The 26,394-nt window shown below is 40.0% G+C and overlaps 1 protein-coding gene across 1 annotated transcript in view; it reads left to right on the top strand.

Moving 5' to 3' along the window:
* Positions 1-26,394, top strand: part of fat2 (FAT atypical cadherin 2) — a 147,111-nt gene that overhangs the window by 28,193 nt on the left and 92,524 nt on the right. Inside the window, exons 6-12 of the mRNA XM_084719817.1 lie at positions 10,778-10,917; positions 12,025-12,087; positions 13,463-13,675; positions 14,044-14,254; positions 15,496-19,163; positions 20,112-20,508; positions 26,053-26,252. Of these exons, the coding sequence (XP_084575943.1) occupies positions 10,778-10,917; positions 12,025-12,087; positions 13,463-13,675; positions 14,044-14,254; positions 15,496-19,163; positions 20,112-20,508; positions 26,053-26,252 (4,892 nt within the window). The remainder of the gene's footprint in view (positions 1-10,777; positions 10,918-12,024; positions 12,088-13,462; positions 13,676-14,043; positions 14,255-15,495; positions 19,164-20,111; positions 20,509-26,052; positions 26,253-26,394) is intronic.

The following is a 26,394-nucleotide window of genomic DNA, read 5'->3' as shown; positions in this document are numbered from 1 at the left end:
ACTGAGCACAATCTTGTGAGATCTCATAGGAACTTGATTTCTTGTGATCTCCTGTAGAAGCAGATGTAAACAAACCGGAGACAGACATGGTGCAACAGTTTACTGTAGTAAAACTTTGCCGTGAGAAAAACAGACGCAGAAGTTAAACGAGTCTGGATGAGAAAATGTTTGAGGAGACACATCAACACAGGTTGTTGTAGCTGTTGTCACTCTGTGAACAGCAATCTGTTGCTGACATTAGCCTGAAGAGCTACAAAGTTTACTGGTGTTTAGTGACTCTGTCAGCTGCTCAGCTGCTTCATCTCCTTGTAGACTTTCTCTCTTCTCTTTATCGTTTTCTTGGAATCTGTCACTAACACTAACTTCATGCAAGCATGTGTCTGAGTGTGTGTAGCTGTGATGTTACTGTCTGTGTCGCTGCACACTTGACATGTCCATCATGCTGAGCTCTGTGTGATTTTGACCAGTGTTGTACCACTTCTGGTTTTCATTTTAACTGGTTATACACATTATGACAAAGTATGTCTTTGTCATAATGTGTAGTGTTGTATGGGGCTGTAATTTAGTGGTCTATATGACCACAGCCTTGAGAAAATAAACGCATTTGGGTTATTTTCTAAGATAAACGAAGGGTAATCAGATCAGATTTAGATCAACCAAGACTAAATGTTTCCTGGATTGTCGTCAATCAATACAGGTTTATGATGGAGTAATGTGTGAGCTGCTGAACCGAACACACACACACACACACACACACACACACACACACACACACACACACACACACACACACACACACACCAGTCACCAGTCTCTGGCCAGTCGATCAGTGCATTCCTGTTATTTTATGGGCATGTCATCTACAAACATGGAGAGGGTAAGGGTTATGACCTATACTGCGGCCAGCCACCAGGGGGTGATCGATATGATCTAGCTTCACTTTCATGGAGCTGTCATGTCATTCATCCTTGTATATGTCAGTGGTTTTGTATGTATGAAAATATTTTGTATGAAAAACTGCAAAGTAACCACAAGCTACAGCTGTATGATAAATGTATTGGAGTAAAGTGTAAGACAAGTATAAACTTTCATGGGATTAAAATCCTGAATATTAATGGTTAATATGAAATAAGTTCATACTTGAACATGAACAATTTGAACAATGTCCCAGCATTGTTGTTTATGTGTTTGAAGTAACTTTGACAGCTGTGTGTTCAATCACTCAGAGCTGAAGCAATATTGGGTAATTATGCAGTATTTTTCTCTCACCTCTGGTCTGTGAACAAACTCAGTAATTAGTCAGTCAGATTAACCTTCTTCTCTTCTCTTCTTTTCAACTTGTGTTTTTTGTGTGGGAAACATGAGTTCATTCAGTGTTTAATTTTTTTCTTTGAGGATTGACTGATAAGATTTGGAGACTAGCCACTGTATTTTTCAATTCTCCTCTCTTCTACCCCAGTCTGCCCCTCAGTCGTCTATCATTGACCCTCATCTCGTCACTGGCAGATGAGGGAATGTTGTTTTGTCAGAGGACTCCTCTGCCACATAGATATGATCAGGTATTTATTGCCCTGCTTTACCTTCCTCCTCTCCAGCAGCAGAACCCAGATGCCTATCAAGCCTCCCTGGCCATGAGATAACTCAGAGAGACAAATGAAGACTTCCCTCGCTGTCAAAATAACTCAAACAGCTCTTGTGCACAAAATCAACACGCTGTGCTTAGAGCCAAGTGGAAACACAAAATCAGCAACAGGATATCAAAGAGCAGACGAGGGCTACGTCTCTGTTGTGTGTGGATAGTGGACTGTGAGCCGTGTTCTGTGTGCTGGAGTGGGTCCCAGCTGGGTGTGATGTGGTTGGGATGAGGGTCAGCACCTGAAGGTCCGAGGCCGTGGCTCTCTGCTGGAGGATGAGGTCTGTCCCCTGCAGGGGAGGGTTGAGCATCTGCTCAGAGTGGACAAGTTCAGGTCTCTCTGGCTCTGAACCCAGCAGTGTTTTCTGATTTAAGTTTTTGGTATGAACACACAGAGAATCAAAATCTACTTGCATGAAAATAATTCTTTCCCCTTCATTAGTGCAATGAGTACAACAGCCAAGCTGTGTCCACAGGGGGCTCCAAAATCAACAAAATCTGATTTTTTTAGTAGCTTTAAAGGATTGGATTTCCATGTAATGGATGGAATTGTTCATCTTAGAAAATCCGTGGATTTGTTATATGAAAGGATCTATACAACTTTCATGCCCGTCCAGTAAATATATGGCTACAGCCTGTTAGCTTAGTTTAGCAAAAAGACTGAAAAATGAGAAACAGCCTGGTTTTATCTTGTTTATTGTTACCCAAAACAAACCCTTACAATTAAGTGGTAATTTAGGGATTTTTTCAAGCAATTTCTGACACTGGTTCAGTATCAAGCTGAAGCTGACAGACATGAAACAGGTTGCAATGTAACATGAAACTATCAACGTATGTTTGTTAAAAGTGCTTGTGTTGTTACTGACAGGCTCAGATTGTTATTCTAAGGGTCACTGACAACGTTATGAACTGAGACAGAGACAAAACTATTTGTTAAAAAGAAAGATCCTTTTTATTTGAGCAGAAGTAGCTGATATATCATTCTCGTCAAAGCCACCATGCTCCATTTACAGAAACAGTTATTTTTATTATTATAAAAAACATTTCATTCAAACTCTGGTTTAGTTGAAATAAACCTTGAATTCACCAAACTTGGTGTGAAAATATTCTGGCTTTACCCTCCATTTCTCTGCTGGTCCACCTCATTTTAAAGGCCCCCAACGTTGTCTTATCAGGTCACCTGATAGTGATAACATCTTTGATATCTCCAACTGTCAGTCTGACCAAGAGGGACTGGAAACTGTGGTATGGTGATGTGAGGTGTCTGAGGAAATGCCTAGTGGAAGTCTGGCCCAACTTTTCTAGGAATTCAGCGTAAAGGTACAAGTTTTTGTAACTCTGTTGCACAGCGGGGGTGAAAATAGAGCGTCTCAAAGGAAAGAATCAATCGATCTTAATTTCTGACCCTCAGCTGTTGTTCCAGCCTCTGAGCAGTGACTCAAAGAATACAACTGCAGATCAAATCCGATGAAATTATGTTTTCTCTGCAGGAAAGTTGACCTGATTCTCTGTGTGCACGCTGAGGACAACATGTGGTTATTGGTCCTCTCCTGAGCAGAGCTGTTGTGGCAGGTCAGGCACCTGGAGGAGGCCTTGAGACAGCACAAGTTGAGAAATTGAAGTACCTTGTATTATACCTTGGAGCAATTACTGGAGGAAGTTGCAGTAAAAAAAAAAAGGACATCTGTTCTGTGGTCATTTCAACTTCACCTCCTCAACTTGCCCTGAAGGGAACGTCTGCTGTCTGCAAAGTTTGAACCTTTGAGCATCAAGAGAGCAAGTCAGCGATGATATCTGACTCATCCGATATCCTGTGCAGAATGCAGTTTCAATCATTTTGTCTGCTGATCCTCTATGGGGGAGAAAAGCACTGAGAATAATTCATACAAGTCAAATTTATTTGTATCAACCAGTATAATATAAAATGTCTCACACAGCAGTTACCACCCAGCCTGAACTCTCTAAGGAAACACCACAAGCTTCTTCAAAAAACAAAAAAAACAAAAAAAAACAAAAAAAAACAATAAAGCAACATTAATGTCCCTAAAGGCTGTAGTTCTCATTATACTCTATTATAGAAAAGTGACTGATAAAACACACAACATGCTCTTTGTTCTTCTAGAAGCCAAGAAACGGTCCTGAAGGTAGCATAAAGGATAGGCCATATCATTATCCAAACCTAAAGAAAGAGAATATTGATTTTTTCATTACTTGGTGCCTTGTATTTGACATTTGACATTTTTGCGTTTGTAGGGAATTTGGATTGATTGTCAGAAGGGTCCTAAATCATCTGAGGACCACTGAAATCAACAACAAAATACATGACACTCTGGCCAGTAGTCTGTTGCTGCCTAAAAGTGCAAAGTAGGGCTGAACAATATACAAAAGAATTATGTTGCGATTATTTTGACAGATTCAGCAACTGTGACATGAGTCAAGATTTTAGTGTGAACGGTAATATTTGCATTTAATTTGAACTGAAATATAAAAATGAATGAATGAAACTAAAAAATATGACTTGTAGGCCAGGACATCTGTGTAGGTCAACCGTGCTTCATTTATAATGGTATGTTGTGACACATTTTACCTTTTATGCAATATTAATTGTGCCGAGTTTGATAATATTTTGATTAATTGCTCAGCGCTAGAATAAAAGTGGGTTCAGAAAACAAGACTAATTTTCTCTTGCAACATTTGTGCAAATTTGGCTGCTGGAGCATGTGTTCAGTCTGTACAGTGGCTCTATGGGCTTTTGGGGGAAATAAACACAGAATTCAGCTATGAACTAGCTAGCAATTTGTGTTTAGCTCACCCTCTGACTAAACTGAGAACTCAAAGACTCGGGCTATTTTGTTTTCCATCCTGTCTCGGTTGACATTTTATGAAATTGCACCACCAAAATTTGCTTTGTGTTATGTCTGAACACCCAGTAAAGTCTATACTGCTTCTGCAGCAGCAACTTCTGTGTTAAATACACTGATCAGGTATAACATTATGATCACCTGCCTAGTATTGTGTTGGTGTTGTTGTTCATCAGACCAGGCCACCTTCTTCCATTGCTCAGTGGTCCAGTTCTGATGCTCACATGCTCATTGTTGGTGCTTTCGGCTGTGCACAGGGGTCAACATGGACACCCTGACTGGTCTGCAGCTATGCAGCCCCACACACAACAAACTGTGATGCACTGTGTATTCTGACACCATTCTGTCAGAACCAGCATTAACTTCTTCAGCAATTTGAGCAACAGTAGCTCGTCTGTTGGATCAGACCACATGGGCCAGCCTTCACTCCTCACATGCATCAGTGAGCAGTGGTGGACAAAGTACTCACTGCCAGTACTTGAGTCAAAGTATAGATACTCCTGGTCAAATATTACTCAACTACAAGTGAAAGTTGCTCAGTCAAAATTTTACTTGAGTTAAAGTACTAGAGTACTTGGTTTTAAAAATACTTAAGTATTCAAAAGTACATGTTTATAAAAATACTTAAGTATTCAAAACTACAAATTACAAAGTACATGTTCTAATGTCAATACATGCTGTATTGTTTTCATGATGCATTTACAGAAGCTTGTAACTCTCTGAAACCATCTAATGATGCACTGACCTGCTTGTAGAACCACTCTGCTACACAAAGTCTATAGAAACACCTATAAAAACTTCAACATAGAAATACAATCAAAAACAAAAAAGACAGCTGTTGTCATTTTCTGATGTAACTATTAAAATCACATCATAAAATTAGATTGAAGCCAACTGTAAGGAGTTCTCCAAGTCTGTTAAATAACTGAGATTTCTTTCTGTCTTCAGAGGCAGTATATACGTGAATTATGTGGTATTTTTCACCCTGATAAAAACAATCCAACTTTAAAAGCTACCTGGAATAATTAATAATTATAATAACATCTTGAGATTTAATTTAGTCTTTCTCCTGCCATCACCATTACCGCTTTTTGTTTGAATGAAAGAGGGAGAGCTTGCTTGTGCTTGTTAGTGTGTCTGGACGTATTTCTGTTTTATATCAGTCCCATTTGAGAGGAGCTACTGTGATTGGTTTCCTTCTGTGAGGAACACAGCATGTGACCAACTGCATTTTAGAAAAGAAAAAACAGCAACAGCTGACTTCAAAGCTCAGTCAAAAAGTAACAACAACCTTCCTAGAAATGTAGTGGAGTCAAAAGTACAATATTTGTCTTTGAAATGTAGTGGAGTGAAAGTCAGAATTTTCCAAAAAAAACAAATACTCAAGTAAAGTACAGATACTCAAAAAATGTACTTAAGTACAGTACTCAAGTAAATGTACTTCGTTACTGTCCACCACTGTCAGTGAGTCTTGGCTGCCCATGATCCTGTCGCTGGTTCACCACTGATCCTTCCTTGGACCACTTTTGATCGATACTGACCACTGCAGACCAGGAACACCCCACCAAGAGCTGCAGTTTTGGAGATGCTCTGACCCAGTCATCTAGTCATCACAGTTTGGCTCTTGTCAAACTCGCTCAAATCCTCAAATCCTTACCATTTTTCCTGTTTCTAACACATCAACTTTGAGGACAAAATGTTCACTTGTGGGCGGCACGGTGGTGCAGTGGTTAGCACTGCCACCTCACAGCAAGAAGGTCCTGAGTTCGATCCCCGGGGCAGGGCCTTTCTGTGCAGAGTTTGTATGTTCTCCCTGTGTCTGCATGGGTTCTTTTCAGGTTCTCCAGCTTCTTCCCACAGTCCAAAGACATGCATGCTAGGTTAATTGGTGATTTTGCCCGTAGGTGTGAATGTGAATGTGAGTGGTTGTCTGTCTGTGTGTCAGCCCTGTGATGAACTGGCAACTTGTCCAGGGTGAACCCCGCCTCTCGCCCAATGTCAGCTGGGATAGACTCCAGTTTCCCGCGACCCTTCGGGGTAGACGGTTACAGAAAATGAAAGAATGAATGAATGAATGTTCACGTGCTGCCTGATATATCTTACCCACTAACAGGTGCCATGAAGAAGAGATAATCAGTGTTATTCAATTCACCTGTCAGTGGTCATAATGTTATGCCTGATTAGTGTATATGCCATGCTGCAACTCTGCATGCAACTCCTGTCAACTGTTGTTCAACATTTATTTGCTCTAACTCCAACATTATCCACTCAGTATCATTCGCCAAGCACACAAAAACCCTCAACACAGTTGCATGGAAACCCCACAACCAATTAGCATTTTGGCAGTGTACCAGATACACCAGCGCACAGTAAAAATGCTCACAATGGCCTAGGACACTTGGCTTAGGACAAGGCTATGGTGTAGGTTCTGCATAGAGCCTAAATGCAACTATAAATCAGTCTTAAGAGGGGCAGATAGACGGGCCAACTCATTTTTATTGCAACTTTAAGGCTCGGAGTCACTGTAGCATTCAGTTGGAGTTATGTTTGTGTCCACCTGATAAATACAAGTCCTATTGTCACTCTTAGAATGGAAGAAGCAAAACCAAGTCCAGGTCCAATGACCCTTAATTCAACTTTTTTTGGATAATGATGACTAAGGATCGGTTCACACCTAAAGGTCCAGTTCCTCAGTCAAAGCAATGCAAGGATGATGCATGGCTTGGTATGTCTGGTTGGTCCTGTTGGCATTCACAAAGGCAAAACTCAAATGGTCCAGAGAGTCATGTGGTGGAAATGTTCGATTATCACAATGGGAGGGTAAAAAGACAACAAATGGCCCGATTTCTACCTGGATATTGTTCATCATGGAGCACCATCAGGTTCTGTTCATGTTGGTGTTGATCTGGAGATCATATGTACAGACTTTATCAGAGCGTGCATATGAATGTCTCACAAGACAGCAGGTGTTAAATGATTTAATAGTGTAGGCATTTCTCACTTAGTCATTATTCCAGCTTTGTCCCCTGCTAGTCCACATTTTCATAGCTACTTGTAGCTACTCATTCACCAGAACAGGAGGAGAAACCACCCACCACCCCTTCAAGACAGGCCAGACAGTGTTTTTTTTTTTTTACTCTGGCGTTCACACCAATCCAAAGGAACCACACCAAGGGTCTGGTTCAACTGGACTAAACAGAGCCCACATTAAGAATCTGCACAGACCTGTATTCACTCTTCTTTTAGCTCTGGTTTGGTCTCCACCAACTAGATGCACCACTTCCTTCATTTGCTAATCTTTAACTTTAACTGTTTGCTGTTTGGTGCTGATCAGGTATCAAACAGCTTCCTGCTGCAGCTGCTGAAAACAAAAAATGAACAAAAGAAGAACCTTAAGAGGTTTTGTGTTCACGTTATTTTTTTTTTCTATTAAACCTTGGCCTCCTTTCCTTCTGCTCTGCATGTGATTTCCACCTATGTGACATGTTAATCTACATATAAGAAAGCATGGTGGGAAAGTCAAGGATGGCCTGTTAAATGACTGATGGGCTCAGGGTCGCTCAGCTTGCCTTTTTGTCACTGCAGCCTTGACCCAGATAAACATCTAGAAGATGGATGGAAGAGTGGAAGGATAGATCAAAATGTCAGAGAAATTCCTGCAAAGAAGATCCTTTTTCCTGTGTAACATGACATTTAGCGTACACTATTTTTCTCCCAGTACCATGTGTAAAATCTTTTGCATGGCTGGCTCCAGAGGGAATGGAACATCCAACCTTGGCAGATATGTCATATGTTCCTGCAGATGATCGGTAAAGTGAAAAATTGCTTTCACAGAACATACTCCTCTGTCTGTGCTGAGACAACAGATTCAGCCATTTTCTCTTCCATGAAAGGCTTCCTGGGTGCTGATGTGAGTCCTAATGGAGGTCAATCCAGGAATTTGTAAATCTAAATCAGTTAAACCGAGCTGTCAATGTGGCTAATTTGCCTGCGGTGTTCAGCTCAGTCATAAGGAGGTAACCAACAGGAATAGACCTTTGGATGACCCAATTATCTATCGATCAAGAACAAACAGAGTGTGCAGAGTGTGTGCAATTGTGTATAATGTGAGGAAAAGAGAAAATTAGAGAAATGTATTTGTGCTTTATTCCACCTCTCTCTTCACACAAATGCAAAGATAATATGATTTGATTTGATGACAGAGTGCAGCCTTAATCACATACAGTAATAATATATTTAGAGGAATAAAAGTGTGTGTGTGTGTGTGTGTGTGTGTGTGTGTGTGTGTGTGTGTGTGTGTTTAGCCCTTTGTGAGGTGGATATCTTAATAACAAACACCATCTGGCTGAGCAGGCATGAGGTTTACCTTCCTCACATACATGCACACAACCTGCTGAGAATGAGAGTAGAAAGCCATGAAGCAAGAAAAAAACAAGAGGATGCAGCAAAAAGAGGGACGAGTGGAGAAAAGGACGAAGGACAGAGGGAAGGAAAGAAAGAAAAGGAAGAGAGGATAAAGGGAAACAGATGGACGGAGTGAGTCAGTGTTACTGCAGATTTAAAACAGTATGATTCTCTGGCACAAAGAAGACAAACAATCATGTGTGCGGTCGGTAAATAATTGGATAGAACAGGATAAATGCGGTGCATATAAAAAAGGAAAGCTACGTTGGAGCACTTGGACTGGGTTGCATTAATAAAGGATTAGTTTAATCTAAGAGTAGTTCTAATTAGAGTTTAGCAAATCTAGGTTTTAAATGAGTAAATCCATATTTAAAATTAAGATGAGCTCTGTCGCACAATTAAAACTAAGTTTAGCAAATACAAGTATAGTGTGAGTTTAATGTGTATGAAAATGCCTGCTTACCCAAATTAAAATACATTAAAAATAATAAATAAATAAATTTGACTGCTGTCTGGAACTAGTATGTGTAAAAGTTAACACAATGTTGCGTTGTTTGCTAGTTAACTATTTGTTTGCTGGCTAGCTAACAAGTTAACAGAATATTATATTGTTTTCTAGCTAGCTAAAAAGTTAAAAACAACACTATTTGTTTGCTAGAAGAAAGAGGAGATGTAAATTATATCATCCTTGTAGAAAGAATATAAGAACCTACTCATCAAAGTGTTGCTCTTCAGCACCACCAGTGTCACACTCCACGCCATGAAATAGTCTGGATAACACACACTGACCAGTTTTGTCAGACCAAGATGACTATATAATTTGCTGCTTCTTGAAACTCCCAGACTGGCGTGATGAGTGGTGTGTTTTTCCAAGCATGTGCATCAGTGTTTGTGTTGATTTATTGATTTTAGTTTTACTTTTCTAAATATACACAGAAGAAAACAGGCAGAAAGCCAAGATAAACAAGATAACGATAAGAAGAAAGCTGTTAACTTTCTACTGACCTGACTTCAGTTCCAACTAAATGTATATTGAACCCTCCATTCTTTTATTGAAAATAATCAATTCATTCATCCCCACACCATCTGCCTCTTCTATTATGGCACTAGAACAGGAAAGAGAACCAGTCAAGGTTAAACATAAACTCAGACAGGCATAAGACAGGCGATCAGACAGACAGTGTTGTTGCTGTTGGTCTCGGTGTCTCAGTTGGTTTCTTGGCTCTGCCTGTAAATAAGAGGCCATCAAAATGTCCTGCTGTGATGGATGGATTCATATGAAGGAAAGAAAAATCTATTTTCTCTCTGTTTTCCTCCATATTTTGTTTTTTGTTCAATTTTAACTCAGTAATTCTAACAGGATGAGTTTATCAGAAACACTGACACCCAAGCAATTCTAACAAACATGCATTTCCAATGGTCAGTTTGCATAATTGAGCCAGGATGAGATGATGTATTCACTGGCTTGAAAACTTGGTTTCAAGCCAAGTTGGTTCATAAGTTGACAACATTTGAGCCTATAAAAACATGAATAGTCTAATATTTCCTCAAAGTTTCTTCAGAAATGGGATGGAGCTAAAGGAGTTTGGTCCTTTCAAAGTTAGAAAGTGGATCATTAATTACAGCGCCCCCCACAGGGAAATCACTGCTAGTCTTCGGCTGCTGGAGGACGATGCCAACATGTATCATTCCTGTAACCAGTCAACATCAGACCTGCAGAGTCTGACACATCATCTGAGATATTACATCTGACAGCTCGACACGGCCTGATTCATAACCCCCATGTACTGTAGCATCAACACCTGATGGAATAATCCTCTCTTTCTTTTCTCTCCATCTGTCTGTCTTTGTCTCTCCCTCATCTGTCTCTCTCTTTTAGGTGGCGATGAGGAAAAGGACTTTGACATCCAGAGAAATACAGGAACCATCTCGATTGCCCGCCGGCTCGATGCGGCCCGACGCTCCAACTACAACATGACAGTGCGAGTCACCGATGGCCACCATATTGCCACCACACAGGTTAGAAACATGAACTGACTTTTACAAAAATCTGCCTCATTTTTGCAAAAAATAAGGACAAATGAAGGAAAACAGGTAATTTGGCCGAGGAAATAAGGAAAGAATGTTCTAAGACAATCAAGATGTGAAGATATGCAAAATACACCAAATGAGAATACTGTTTTTCCTGATGCCAGGATGACTGGATGATGGATGATTCTGGTTTGAGTAGGAAGTCAACTCCTCCAGGGGAGAATCCTAAATTCTTTTCATGAAAGGCTTCCTGGGTGCTGATGTGAGTCTTAACGGAGATCAATCCATGAACTTGTAAATCTAAATCAGTTAAATTGAGCTGTCAGTGTGCAGTGATCAGAGAATCCTAAATTCTGACTAATTTTACAATCAACAACACCATGAATTCAGCATGTTTTGTCAGATTGTGACATCTACCTTTACTGTTTTCAAATCAGACTAATTTATTCTTCTCAAAGTTTCACTATATTTAGATAATAGATAACAAAAAGCATAGCAGGGGTTTTTGAGGTGGGGTTGTATGAGGTATAGTTAGTGTATTACCTATAGTAGATGTTGGTTGGATGCTTTAGTTTACACTTAAACTGATATTGATTTTTTTAGGTGCCTAAACCTGCTGATCATGTTTACAGCAGTACATTGCTTAGCTTCTGCCACCATTGCTCCTGCTGCTTCTCCAAACTGCAACAGCAAAATTTTAACTGACCCTAAATGTGACTTGGTCATTTTGCCTTTAGTTCTAAAGTAGGAAAATTCCTTCACAAAACCTTGTACAAAAAATCTAGAGAACAGCTTTTTCCACCACAGTTGAGAAAACAATCCATACATGTGCTGACACCTTGAAGTCATTGTGCAATTCAGCATACTGAGCTGCACCAGCAGCTTTAAATCACAAACATCCAGCACCTTTACATACAGTATGTCCTCATTTGAGTTTGAAAGTCTCTGGTTTAAAATCTAATCTTAAGTCCTGCTGGCAGCAGCAGCTCAGGTGCTGTGTGTGAAGCAGCTTTGACATGCTGCCGTCCGCTTTTGATGTTGTTCATGCTGAGCATCCATTTCTCAAACCCTGTGTATTCCGTCTCCAAACTGCAGGCCTACATCCGAGTGCTGGACATGAATGAACATCGTCCCGTCTTCCTGAAGCCGCTGTACAAGGTAAGGGTCAAATAAGGGCCAGTAGATTTTCATTTTTATCTCAGAATCTCAGAAAAGAGTGGTAGAGCTCACAGGCTAGTTATTACAGCAGTGATACCCAAAATTGCATTCTTTAAATATAATTATGGGTATGTCAGACATACAACCAGGTGTGGAAAGCACACTTGCAAACCCTCTCAATTTTCTCAGGAGACTCACATTTTTTTATTGCCCTATCCCAGTTTCCTACAGGGTTCACAATTCTCCTGGATTTTTGATTTTTTTTGGATTTTTTTACACATTTTTTCTTTATTTGTTTAATATCACAACCTGTTTCTGACCAGGGTGTATAAGCCGTGAAGGCGCTCACATGGACAGCAAGACAGTTACACCAAATGTTGTTTCTTGGCATGTACATACTGTAGAAGAGCCAATAGTCTTGCGGACGGTCTCCTTAACTCATGTAGGTCATGTAGAGACATCAGTATTAAATTGAGACTGCTTCAGTCTCTGAAACTTACATTTTTGGGGGTAGGACCCACCTGGGTTTTGAAATCCTCCCCTGTTTTTGTGTTCTGAAGGTTGGCAAGTATGGTGGAAAGCTGAGAGATCTGTATAGTACTCTATATTTTTGTACTCTATATATTTTTTTGTTTGATTAATGACAGTAACTTCTGTTATTGTTGGCACTTTTTTTGCAGTTCCCATAATGTAGAGGGTATTTTGGGGCTGTAGATATGGTGGCAAAAGTTGGGTAAATATTATAAAGAGTACAGCCTAGATCTGCTCTATATGGAAAGTATCCTGAGATAACTTCTGTTATGATGTGGCACCATATAAATATAATTATAATAATACATATTATGATTAATTAGAGTCAGACAGTAAAATGGCCACTTGATAGCCTCCCAACCTATCTGAAGTATGCTTTATCTGTATTGTAAGTTATATATTAGATAGAATAGTATAATAGTATAATAATATTAGATTTTTCAGTTTTGTGAGCCTTTGTGGTGACCATGGAGCAGGGTAGAGACTAATTTAAATTTAGACACATGTTGAGAATTATTATCAAGCTCTGCAGGCATTCTTTACTGTGATTATCAGGACATCTGTCAGACAGTGCAAACTGCTGCATCACTGTTGTTTTCTAAATCACAGTAATCAACGCCCTCTCTTGTCCTGCTCTTACAGAACAATTTCTTGTCCTCGCAGTGTTTTCTGTCCTTCGTCAGACCACCTTTATGAATAAAAATTGTCTTTAAATTGAAACGTCAAAGTCGAGGAATTCAGTTTTCTATCCATTTTTCAAACCCTATTGTTCTCCCTGTTTGTTTATTTTTTCATCACCTTGAAAACCTTCACCCATGTCCTCCTCTGTCTCGGTGTGTTTAAGGTGAGGGTGCCTGAGGACACGTCTCCTTGGAAGGACATCCTGCAGATCAGCGCGCAGGACGCCGACACCAACAGCAAACTGGTGTACTCCATCCACAGCAGCCTCCACCCAGACAGCACCAAGTTCTTCCACCTGGACCCAAAGAGTGGAGTCCTGGTGATGACGGAGGAGCTCGACTATGAGATGATCTCTGTTCATACCCTCATCGTCATGGTAACAACACAGTTATCTCAGTAGGATACATCAAAGATAAAAAAAACATGTCACACAAATACATTAGAAAAGAAAAAGCAAATATGCTCCAAAAATACTCTTTACATGTGCAGCATAAATAGATGCCTTGAAAAAGTGAAGTAAAAATAAAAAAGATGAGTCACATAAATATCAAATAAAATAATACATACAAAATAAAAATGAAGTGCAGAAAAAAAATGCATGTATCAACAAGCAAAACTGGTGCAGTGCTTATTATTTTATCATTTATTAATAATGTATGTCCCACAGTTATGACTGTAACTGCCTGCTTTAATCTCTTACCACCACTGTCACAAACATTTGCACATTTCTTTCCTCCACCTCAGGTGCGTGACCAGGAGATCCCAGTGAAGAGGAACTTTGTGAAGGTGGTGGTTGAGGTGGAGGACTGTAATGACCACTCGCCAGCTTTCCTCAGCCCCCGGTACGAGGCCAGCATCTCCAACCAGGCCCCCACAGGCTCCGAGGTCATCAGGGTCAAGGCCCTGGACAAGGACATGGGCAGCAATGCCGACATCAGCTACTCTCTGCACTCAGGTGAACGGCACAGGGAAGACTTTCATCTTTCATTCATGCTTGCTCCTTTTTAGCTTCACTCTGATTTGCATTCATTCACGAATGGATTTTCACACATGGGAGCTGCTGATGGTTTTTAATACCACACACAACCACAGCCTTTGAATGCAGGCTACTTAGCTCCTCTGGAGCAGAGGCTTCAAGGGCACCACGATACCTGAGAGATTACAATGTTACTGCCTCTATTTTTGCTTCTCACATCAAACATTATGATGAAAAAATCTTGACCTTTTGAAAGATTTGTGGAACAGCTAAGCCCTACAACTTTCATCGTTTTTCTTTAGATTTATCCTGGAGATATTGTTGATAATGTTTGATCAAAGCAGAGCAACCTACTCAGTGTACTTTACACAGCAAAGAACATCCACCGTAACAACTAACACGGTTTCAGATTCAGCTTTGAACACTTTTTCCTTAAAACTAGAGAAAAAGAACATGGAGAGTAAATGAAATAAGTACTTTCAAATCATAAAGAATCACTGCAGTAAATTAAAGTGCCAAGAAAACGGCACTTTGATTTATAAAAGATGGAAGTTGATATTGAAAAATGGTGAAGTACTCTGAAACTATTATCAGATTAATTGTATTTTACTTACAAAGGCCTAGTCAAATATTTTCCCTTTCTTGCGATAGTTGGCTCAGATGATCAATACCGCTCTCATATCATACCTATCTCACTAACTCTCATGCCTTTAGATGGCCTGACCCCTGTCTAGGTAATGGCTGGGCTACTTTTATTCTGTTTTATTAAAGAAGGAAAGCAGAAGAACTTCAAGGCAAAAGGAAAAACAAACTTTATACGACCAAAAAGTACTACAGACCATATTTATTATTTAGTAAAGGATATTTTTTGTAGGAATCATCTTTTTTTTAAATTGCCATAAATATCATGTTGTGAACATTTAACGTGGTATTATAGTGCCTGGAAGTTATTGCATCATTCTATTCCCAGTTATTATCAAAACTGAAAGTAATCTAATGCTGACCTTTCAAGACCAGTGTATAGGAGATGAAATCAAAGTGATGGACTCCATAAACCTCAAAAACTACAAGAAGAAAAGCATTAAAATAGCAGGAGCATTTCAGCCAGAGATGTATAAGTCAATGAAAAGGGTCAATGAAGGGTACTGGGATAAAAATGATAACATTGTTAGCATTTTGGAGAAGTTCGTTTGTGTAACACATTATTTCTTCTCTTTCAGGGAATATCGACAATATCTTCTCCATAGATCCGGAGCTGGGCTCCATCAGTGTGTCCAAACCTTTGGACCTTCAGCCTCAGGACCAGTTCCATCTGACAGTAAAGGCCACTGACCAGGGATTCCCTCAGCGCAGCGACCTCTGCTCCGTCCACATCCACATCCGCATCTCTGACCAAACCCCACCTGTCTTCTCCTCAGAGGAATACCTCACAGAGATCAGTGAATTAAGTGTCATTGGAACACCGGTGGTCACCATATCAGCCTCCAGCCCCGCTGCACTGCATTATGGGATAGAAAATGGAAACCCAAATGGGACTTTTCATATCAACCCCTACACTGGTTTGATTTCAGTCCAAAAACACCTTGATTTTGAGAACTGTGCCTCCTACAAGCTCAAAGTTACAGCTTCCACCACAGCTGGAGCCTCATCCAAGACTCTCGTTTACATCTACGTGATTGATGAGAATGACAACGCCCCTGTTTTCCAGCAGAGGGAGTACCTGGGGCAAATAAGCGAGGCAGCTCACATCAACAGCATGGTCATGGGTGAAAGAAACACCCCTCTGGTAATCCAGGCTTCAGATGCAGACAAAGATGCAAATTCTCTACTGGTGTATGAGATCCTCGAACAGGAGGCCCTGAACATCTTCAAGATAGACTCCAGCATGGGCACCTTCTCTTTAATTTCACCTGTTGACTTTGAGGCCAAGGCAGAGTATCACTTTAGTGTGCAGGTAAAGGACTCTGGGGAGCCATCGCTGTATGCAGCAGAGCCTGCCAAGGTCACCATTCGCATCCTGGACCTGAATGACTGCCCGCCACAATTCACCTCCCCGGTGTACGAGCCATCCGTCATCTTCCCAGCTGTCAGAGATACAGAGGTTGTGCGCATCATGGCCCATGACGCGGACTCGGCAGTCTCATACAGCATCACTGAGGGGAATCTTCACAATGTCTTTTCAATTCACCCCAATACTGGAGTTATAACTGTGAGCAATGTATCTGAGTTTAGGCCATTTTACCAACTGGTTGTCAAAGCCTCTGACGGCCTCTATAAAGACTTAGCTACCGTCAAGATAAACGTAACAAACATAACAGCCAGTGATCTTGAATTTGAGCAGAAAGCGTATTCAGCCAGCGTTACAGAAAACCTTAAGACAGTCAAAACTTTGGCAGCTTTCAAAACCACAGGTTGTTACTTAAATGAGCCTCTTTTATATTCTGTGTTAAACCCAATGGGAAAGTTTGCAATCTCTCAGACATCAGGCATACTTGAAACAACAGGAATCCCTTTTGACAGAGAGGAACAAGATGTTTATGATGTAATGGTAAAGGTACAAGATATGAGAATGCCGCCAAGGACAGCCACAACTCAAGTCAAGGTTTTTATAGATGATGTCAATGACAACTCTCCACAGTTTCTAAATTTGCCTTTTTCAATGATGATTTCTGAAGCCTCTGAGCCAGGAGATGTTTTGTATCAAGCAACCGCCATCGATAGAGATCTGGGAGAGAACGGATCCATCATGTACACACTGGAGGAGGACTACAACCTCTTCAGGATAGATCCTGATGTAGGCGATGTGTCCCTTCACAGGCCTCTTGACTTTGAAGCTCTGAATAAGTACGTGTTGACAATCTTGGCTATAGACGAGGGTGAGCCCAGTCACACCACAGCAGCACAGCTCAGCATTCAAGTGAGGAATCAAAGCAACCCAGTTTTCCAAACTCTTCTGTATCCCCTGAAAGTCCCAGAAAACGTCCCCCCGTTCACCACCATCTTACACGTCCAGGCAAGGAATCCAGAGGGCTATCGGCTCATTTACAACCTTGAAGAGGAAAACGCCTCAAAACACTTTCACATTGATTTCAAAACCGGTGTGCTGACTGTCACCAACCCCCTTGACTACGAGAGCCAGACCATGCATGTGTTGACAGTTCGAGCTACTGACTCTGTGACCGGGGCTTTCTCAGAGGCTTCAATTGAAATAGAAGTAGAGGATGTGAATGATAATGCGCCAGTTTTCTCAAAGCTAATGTACTCTGTGAGCATTGATGAGGGCCTCCCAGTCGGCACCTCTGTGGTACAAATTTCTGCCTCTGATAGGGACTCTGGAAGAAATAAAGATGTCACCTTCTGGATAGAGAAAACAGAGAAGAACGAGACTGATTTCTTTGAGTTAGACCCTCATAGTGGATTAATTGTTACCAAGCAGGTGCTGGACCATGAAAGCATAAAACACTATAATTTGAAAATCAAAGCCTCCGACAATGGCACTGCTCCTCTTAGCAGTGAAGTCTACGTCTTCATAAATGTCACTGATGTCAACGACAACCCCCCAGACTTTGTGACATCCCAGTATGAAGCCACATTGGATGAAATGGCAAAATGTGGCCATATAGTCATCAAAATCCAAGCTTCAGATCCTGACACCGGGGATGTGAACAACCTCAAATACAAAATCCTCTCAGGGAATGAAGGCCGGTACTTCAACATCAATGAATCCTCAGGAATCATCTCCTTTTCTAATGTGTGTAAGAGGAATCTGGATCCTTACTACAACTTGACGGTGGCCGTGTCTGACGGAGTGTTTCAGAAAACAGCACCCGTCAATATTGACATGATGAACAGCAACAGGCACAGTCCGTACTTCAAGCAGAGCATCTATGAAGCAGAGCTGGCAGAAAATGCAGAAGCAGGAACTAGAGTAATACGACTGGCAGCGATTGACCCTGATGATGGGCCATATGGCAGCGTTGACTACACCATCATAAATAAGCTTGCTGATGAGAAATTTGCCATTGACAATGATGGCCAGATTGTTACAACACAACCACTGGACAGGGAGAACCCTGCCCAGAGAGTCATAGCTATCAAAGTGATGGCAAAAGATGGTGGTGGACGAGTGGCCTTTTGCACGGTCAAGATTATTCTTACAGATGAGAATGACAATGTACCTCAGTTTAAAGCGTCAGAATACCAGGTGTCAATCCAGTCAACTGTAAATAAAGGCTCTCCCGTCATTCAAATCATGGCTTATGATGCAGATGATGGCAAAAATGCTGATGTCACCTACACAGTAGATGAAGCCGAAGAGGTTACAGAAGACATCATTGAAATCAACCCTTTCACTGGAGTTGTGAGTGTCAAAGAGAGTCTGGTTGGCATGGAAAACAAGATCTTCAACTTCAAAGTCAAAGCTCGTGATGGCAGCCTTCCTTTCTATAACTCCACAGTCCCTGTTCAGGTAAATGTGGTCCCCCCTGAGGTTCCTCTTCCCAAGTTCTCAGAGCCTCTCTACACCTTCTCAGCTGCAGAAGACATCCCCATCGGGACAGAGATAGGCTCTGTGAGGGCAGACTCTGACATGCCCCTCATTTACAGCCTGGTAGACGGGAACACGGTGGAAAGCAACAAAGACAAAGTCTTCACTTTGGACAAAGAAAGTGGAACTTTGCTTCTGCAGAAAACCATTGATCATGAAAAGACAAAATGGTATCAGATCGATGTGATCGCTCAGGGGAACCACAACGGGACTGATGTTGCATCACTGGTGTCAGTCAACATCCAGGTCCAAGATGTGAATGACAACCAGCCTGTGTTTGATGCCAACCCTTACAGGGCCTTCCTGGCTGAGAACATGCCTGCTGGAACCACTGTTATTCAGGTGAGATCAAGAAAATCTTGCTTCTTTATCTTTGGAAGTAGCTGATAGGTACTCATTGTAAACAGAGGGAGTGTAAGTGTGCAAGGTTTGTACTTTTTAGTTCAGGTAACAGGTATGTAAAATTTGTTTTACAGTCTGATTGGGAAGCAAAAAAGTAAAATAACTAACTGCTTTTACCAGGGGCATACTGGAAGTGGTCAGCAAAATGAATTCAGTTTTTTGTATGTGGTATCATCAGAAGTTAAATAAGATGAACAAGATCAGTTTCATCTTTGCTGGTTCAACAAAGAGGTAACTCCATCAAATGTTAGCTTATCACACATGAGGAATAGAGGCAGGTTGAAACGTTTTGCCAAGCAAGGGTTTAGATACCTTCCAGTAACTTCCATCAACTACAGAAATGATATTTAAACATCGTGTCTTGAGATCGTGTCGAGATAAAAGACAAAACAGAAGAATTCAACAACCAAAGTTACTCAAGATCAGCAGCTAGTCTGGAGTCAACTGACTCCATGAGAACTTCAGAACACTTTCTCAACTGTAAACAAAACCACTGCTGGAAGTGAAATAAAAGCAAACACTCACTCAGTTGATTAACAAATTCAAGAGGAAGTTTTTTTTGGTTTGGATTGTAAAACTTGCAGGTTGAAAATTCCAAATTCAACAACTTCTAATTTTATTCTATATTTGACTTGATTTGGGACTTGAGTGCAAAGAGTTGAGACTTACTTGTGACTTCCAAAACAATGATTGAACCAGCCCTGGTTACAAGGGTATCCATCTTTGAATAATGGATGAAAATGATCCAAAATCAGAATGACAAGAGTGTTTTGCTCTAGGCTAATAACAGCCTAGACAGATATCTCTACTGAGAGCAGAGATTTTACTCTAACACCCAGCAAGACAACAAATGAGTTTATTTTCACTAAATGTGTATTTTGCCCACAGGTGACCGCCAATGACCCAGACACAGACACCAACGGTCTTGTGACCTACAGCTTGGAGTCTGTACCAGACGACATGACGGTGGACATCACAGAGGTCTTCTCCATCGATGGTGAGAGCGGCTGGATTACCACTGTACGGGAGACAGACTGTGAGGCGACCAGGATTTACAGGTTCAATGTGGTCGCCACGGACCACGGCGGCGACACCAAGCTGTCGTCCAGCGTCCTGGTGGAGGTGACGGTGACAGATGAAAATGACAACCCGCCAAAGTTCTCTGATGACGTGTATCGCGGCTCGGTGGTGGAGAACAGCAGTCCTGGTGAAGTCATTGTCTCCATGACGACCACAGATGCTGACATGTCACTGGAGAACCGCCTTGTGACGTGTTACATCACAGGTGAGTGCATCTAAGTGTAAGTAAAAGTGTCTTCTTATGAATCTGTGAATGTGACTTTTTGTTGCTCCTTTAGTATTTATTTGTGCAAATCAATAAGTTTGTGTTTGAACCTGGATGTTAGGAAGTAAAAATATTCCGATGTTGATATGTAGGTCAATATTCTTTGTTTATACAGCACTCATTCTTGAGAAATGGGACAAAAATTTAATTGAGGGGAATTTAGACTAATTATGACTTACTTAGACTTTGACTCTTTTATTATAAATGATCAAACTCTTGGATATCAAACCTTGTAATGGGCCAACTGCCTTGTGGTTAATTTTGTTATTAAATGTAGATGTCAGCTCTGTCAGAAAATTTTCTAGTGCTTGAGCAGTATTCCCGCCTTTTTAAACCAGGAACTGAGACAGGGGTCCTTAGGGTATAGCTGACCCTTTTTATGCTTGATTAAATCATGTTTTTGTAAAAATCTAGTTGATGGAAATCTGGGACACAACTTAAAAGGTCAACATTTCCATAAATATGTTATTTAAAAAAAAAAAAAAATTTAATTAAAAGATTTAAAATAATTAAAAATATAAATTCTAAAGTACTAAATCTGACAAAACGATACACTCCAGACGATATACACCTTTCACTTATACAGATATGGAAATGTTTGGATATATGTATGTGATACATAAGTTGTAGTACACATATGATGTGTAGCGTTATAATTAAAAAACTGTGTAAACAGTGTAAAGGCAATTTGCACAGAGAGGCAGCTTAGATTGCACAGAATAATAGCACCAAAAAAAATCACAGTGGAGGATTTACAGCAGAAAAATATATATTGCACAGAAAAAAGATTTAACAGCGTAAATATAAAGTGTATTGCATGAGGTAAGGTAAGTGAATGAGTAATGTAACAGACACATAAGAGTGCTACATTAAGTCATGCTGACAGCTGTTGGGATAAGATCCAAAATGGACATGAGGGCGCTGAAACAGTACATTTTCACTGGTATTTGTAAATAAGTAGCAACAGCTGTGAATAATAAAAAAAAAAAAATAGAAGCAATTTAATTAAAAAAAGGATCAAATATACATCAAGTGCTGCCTACAGGAAACTTGCATCATGTTCTGTAAACAAAAAGGGATAATATATATGCCACCAATATCAATATCATATCAATCTATCTGTAGTTTGTCTATATGTGTGCACAAAAGTGTGATTATGTGTCAACATACTGACTTATGATCATGCATTTGTGTGTTTTGTGTTCTGTGAAAGTGTGTGTGTGTGTGTGTGTGTGTCAGCCAAATTGCTGTCCCATTGAAGACTGGTGACATTATGAGCTTTATTCAAGGCATTAATGAGGTGAAATTAAATCTCTGTTAATCGCCCTCAGCTGAGTCCTGATATTATTTTATTCAGCTACAGATTAATCACAAAGAGAAGCAGTTTTACAAGCCGACGAGATGGGAATACCAACTAGATGCCCTGCAGCTAACAACAAAAACAAAACCTCACATTAATGCAAATCCTCCGTTTTCTTCCAGACAGTTAAAGGCAGACTGCTGTAAAGGAGCTCGCTGTCACAACATTGCTTTTAGAAAGTTCAACAGAGGAATATTTGCATTGGGTTTATTTCTAAATGGAGGGGTTTGTTGATGCTTTTACCCCAGCTTGCCAAAAAGAAACAAACACTAGATATTAAAGTTGCCCACCACCTGTATGTTTGATGTGAGGACTTTACTTATTCAGTAGTGTCTGTTGCTGCTTTACACAACAAAATTCAAAATTCATTACTGTGATTTTCAGCAGTTTTTCATCAGGGGCAAGGATTTTTGACTTAACACCAGGCAAGGTTTTAAAACTGTTGACTGTGTTTTTTTTTTGTTTGTTTTTTTACACATTTCATTCATTATTTCCTGTTCAGTTATTCAATTTATGTTGCATTCAGTGACAGAAAGGCACACAATGAAATGAATGGTTTTTTTTCAGCAAAAAACAAGCAGATTTGACTTCTTTGATTTTAAGCCTTAAAAACACCCTGTGTAACTTGTTTGTAGTATTACAAAGGACACGATTCATGATGTTGTCATCAGTGGCTACAGTCTGTTTGTTGCATGATGAATTGATCAAAAATGTATCCTATAACACATAAAAAAGTTTCCTGTGATTATAAAAGCCTTCATATTTAAAGTAATATTTACTTTATTGTGGAACTGCTTTAAACGAAGTCAGTCTGTGCTGTAGGATTTGCTGTAAATTACATCCATTTTATCTTGGATTTTGGCTAAAATCTGATTTTTATTCTGATTATTCTGATTTCACAGTAGAAATCATGCATAATATTTTTTTTTTTTTTTTACTGCATGAAATTTCAAAATAATTTAAACTAAGAGGTGATATTTTTCAGATTTGTTTCTCCAATCCTTTTTGATGATAAATTATATTTTTACCCTTAGCCAAAAAATGTGCCTTTGCATGTATGACAGAAAACAAATTGCAAATTATATTATTGCATAATATTTTGTGGGAAACATTTTTCAGATGATCTGCTATAACCATGCATATGTTCAAAAAATCATTTTTGCCTTTCTGATTTGATGATATAAGTGAAGTTTCACTCTCCTCTTCCAAGCGTGTTGGAGAAACTGCAGTGGCTGTGACACTCGTGAAAAACTCAAAAGACCATAGTATTTGCTTTGTCCATTCTGGACTACTATAGAAACATGGCAGTGCCATATGGTGGCCTTTGTGGAAGTGGACCTGTGCACTTTGAAGAACTATATAATACAATACAAGACATTATTTGGGAAAGCCCAAATAATCCAAACAGATATTTTTTTTCTATCGGAATATTGGCAATTGTTGTTCAGAAAAAGTAAAAATAGTTAGAATTAAAAACAGAGGAGATGCATGAAACGTACAGTATGAGGATGTGGAAATATTTATCATAATTAATTTATACCAATATGAAATCAGTTTGATGCTTTGTAGGCACAACAGTTGCATTGCCAGTAAATATTTAGAAAATGAAATAAAACTTTTATCTGATTTAATGCGACTTCTGGTATCAGTTACACCCACTTCTGGTCCTCTGAACACAGAGACAGATCATTTTCTTGTTACACAGATACAAATCATCACACCTCTGTGCAGCTCTAATGAAAGCATAAAGATGATTATACACTAATGAAAATGTATTTATTTCTATCATAGTCATCTAGTAAAGCCCTGTAAATCTGACGCTTCAAGTTATTTCACCTGTCTCTCACGGTGCTGCAGGCTGTTTATGAACAGTAGCACTCAAATAATATTTTGTCACTGCCAAAGAAAACCAACGTCTCACCTCAGAACTTCAATCACAGGACCAGTGTGGCAACTTTCAACAGTGGTAAATAATTGAAATGTTTTCTTTCTTGAGGTTGAAGCCTTCGGTCAGTGAGCAGGCTAGACTTCGGCTTCTTCAGTGTGTGACACCTGTCAAACAGGTGGTTTAACTGGCTGTGATGTAACCTGTGGCAACATACACGCACACGGCCGTACTCACCAGAGATAAACTCTTTATGTTTTCATTCAAAGGTTTGTGAGAAAGACAAGAATACATTCACATGCAAAGTACACAGGTGAGTCAGCCTAATGTTAAAGCATTCCCCCACAATACAACAAACCAGGGAAAATGTAGACGGCAAACAGAAGTTGATTGAATTATTCATCAGGAACAACACACAGTCAAAATTCAATATCAAACATGCTGCTGTATTAAATAAAACTGTGAATTAAAAAAAACGTTATATAACTCAGAAGGTAATAGAATGTTAGAGAGACGCAATAATGAAAGCAAAAGAAGAAAACAAACAAACAGCACAACCAATCTCTTTTATGTGAACAGCAAACATTACAGCACAGGAAACTAACTAGAAAACATCATTCACATAAATTGTAGGAAATAACTCGCTGAATTCCTGCTCAATTTACACGAACATTCGGATTGATGATTTATTGTAGATTGAAAATTCAGTCCTTTTTATCTGCCTTCCATCTTGATGCAGGTACAACACAAAAAAGCTAACGCCAGTAGTTCCAAAACTAACAACTCGTTGGTGTTAAAAGTGTTTTTCTGCATTGGTGACTCTGAAGGGGACACTTATTCTGTCATGTTTGTTTCCCTTCTGCCTCATTTTTATTTTAACATTTAAATATGTTCAACACATTTGTGTGACATGTGAATCTTGCATACAAGACTGTAATCACAATTTTAGAAGTACTGTGCTCCAGTTTCCCTGTTAGTCAGTTTCATCTCCAGACAGAGGTCTAAATGCATTTTGTGGATTTTCAGTGGGAAAATGTGTGTATTCTTTATTTGTATATTGATAGATCTACTTAATAGTCAATTGAAATATAAATAAAAAGCAACTATTTTGAGACCTGTCAGCCACTTTTGGGGCAGATTGTCTTACCTTGACATGTTTATATATTTTCACCTGTGTAAAACACACTGATGCCAAAGTGCTACACACTGCACTGCTTATATTCAGCTCAAACTCATAACCAATAATCTGAGATCAGGAAGAATGTCATTAATCTGTCTTTTTTAAATCAACTGTAAACACACACTGCATACTGTTAAAAAAAAAAAAAAACACATTAAAGATACTTCTGATCAAGAACTTTAACCTCTGAACCTTGTTAACATAGCTGTTGGCCACATGTTAGAACGGCCATCAGGGGGTCTAAATCAACAGTTCTGGTCTGGAAAATGTCGTTCCAATAGTTTGATATCCTCCAGAACATATGACCCCGTGATCACGTGAAGGGTTGATTCCTGGAAATATCTAATTTAGCTTTTGTTTAGGGGCGGCATGGTGGTGCAGTGGTTAACACTGTCGCCTCACAGCAAGAAGATCCTGAGTTCAAATCCAGCTGGGTCAGAGCCTTTCTGTGCAGAGTTTGCATGTTCTCCCCGTGTCTGCGTGGGTTCTGTCTGGGTTCTCCGGCTTCCTCCCACAGTCCAAAGACATGCATGCTAGGTTAATTGGTGACTCTAAATTGCCTGTAGGTGTGAATGTGAATGTGAGTGGTTGTCTGTCTATGTGTCAGTCCTGTGATGAACTGGAGACTTGTCCAGAGTGAACCCCGCCTCTCACCCAATGTCAGCTGGGATAGACTCCAGCATCCCCGCGACCCTTACGGAATAAGCGGTTACAGAAAATGAATGAGCTTGTTTAGGCCATTGAATAATTAGGTTTTCATTAGTGTATAGTCAACTAAATATAAGAATCATTGTGTTTTTCGTTACCTTAGAACGAGATCCGCTACTGCGGAAACATGGTGGTGCAGTATTTTTTTTTTTTAAAAATGATCATCGGCCCTAACTCCCCCTGGTTTGCAAAAATGTTTCCATTATTCCCAGAAAAAATGCAGATGGCATGACCTCAGTATTTCCCATGATAGCTGTGGTCCTCCTTACATGTTGTTTGTGTCACTAAAGACACTTTTCAAATCTAAACCATCTGTATATCTAATTACTGAGTTCTTCATCTCACATGCAGACGGAGACCCTTTGAACCAGTTTGCCATCATCCAGGCGGACGAGGGCCAGTGGGGTTTGATCGTGAAGGAACATCTGGACAGAGAGACCAAGGACAGATACACGCTCAAAGTCACGGCCACAGATGGGAAGTTCGAGGCTCCAGTTGTTGTGGACGTCCACGTGCTGGATATCAATGACAACAGTCCACTGTGTGAACAGGTGAGGAAGGATGTGAGTTTTTTTCACCCTTTAATTCTCAGTTAATCCTCATCAGAGCATCACATTGTCCTTATTTATCCTTCAAAGCAGCTTGTCAGACACACTCCCACCTGGGAGATGCTCAGTACAAGACAATGGACTT

The sequence above is a fragment of the Lutjanus erythropterus genome, chromosome 5 (genome assembly GCF_056507025.1).
Source record: "Lutjanus erythropterus isolate fLutEry1 chromosome 5, fLutEry1.hap2, whole genome shotgun sequence".
In the NCBI taxonomy this organism is placed as follows: domain Eukaryota; kingdom Metazoa; phylum Chordata; class Actinopteri; order Lutjaniformes; family Lutjanidae; genus Lutjanus; species Lutjanus erythropterus.
The sequence above is the reverse complement of the archived record's forward strand: the minus strand, read 5'-3'. Positions and strand labels throughout refer to the sequence as shown.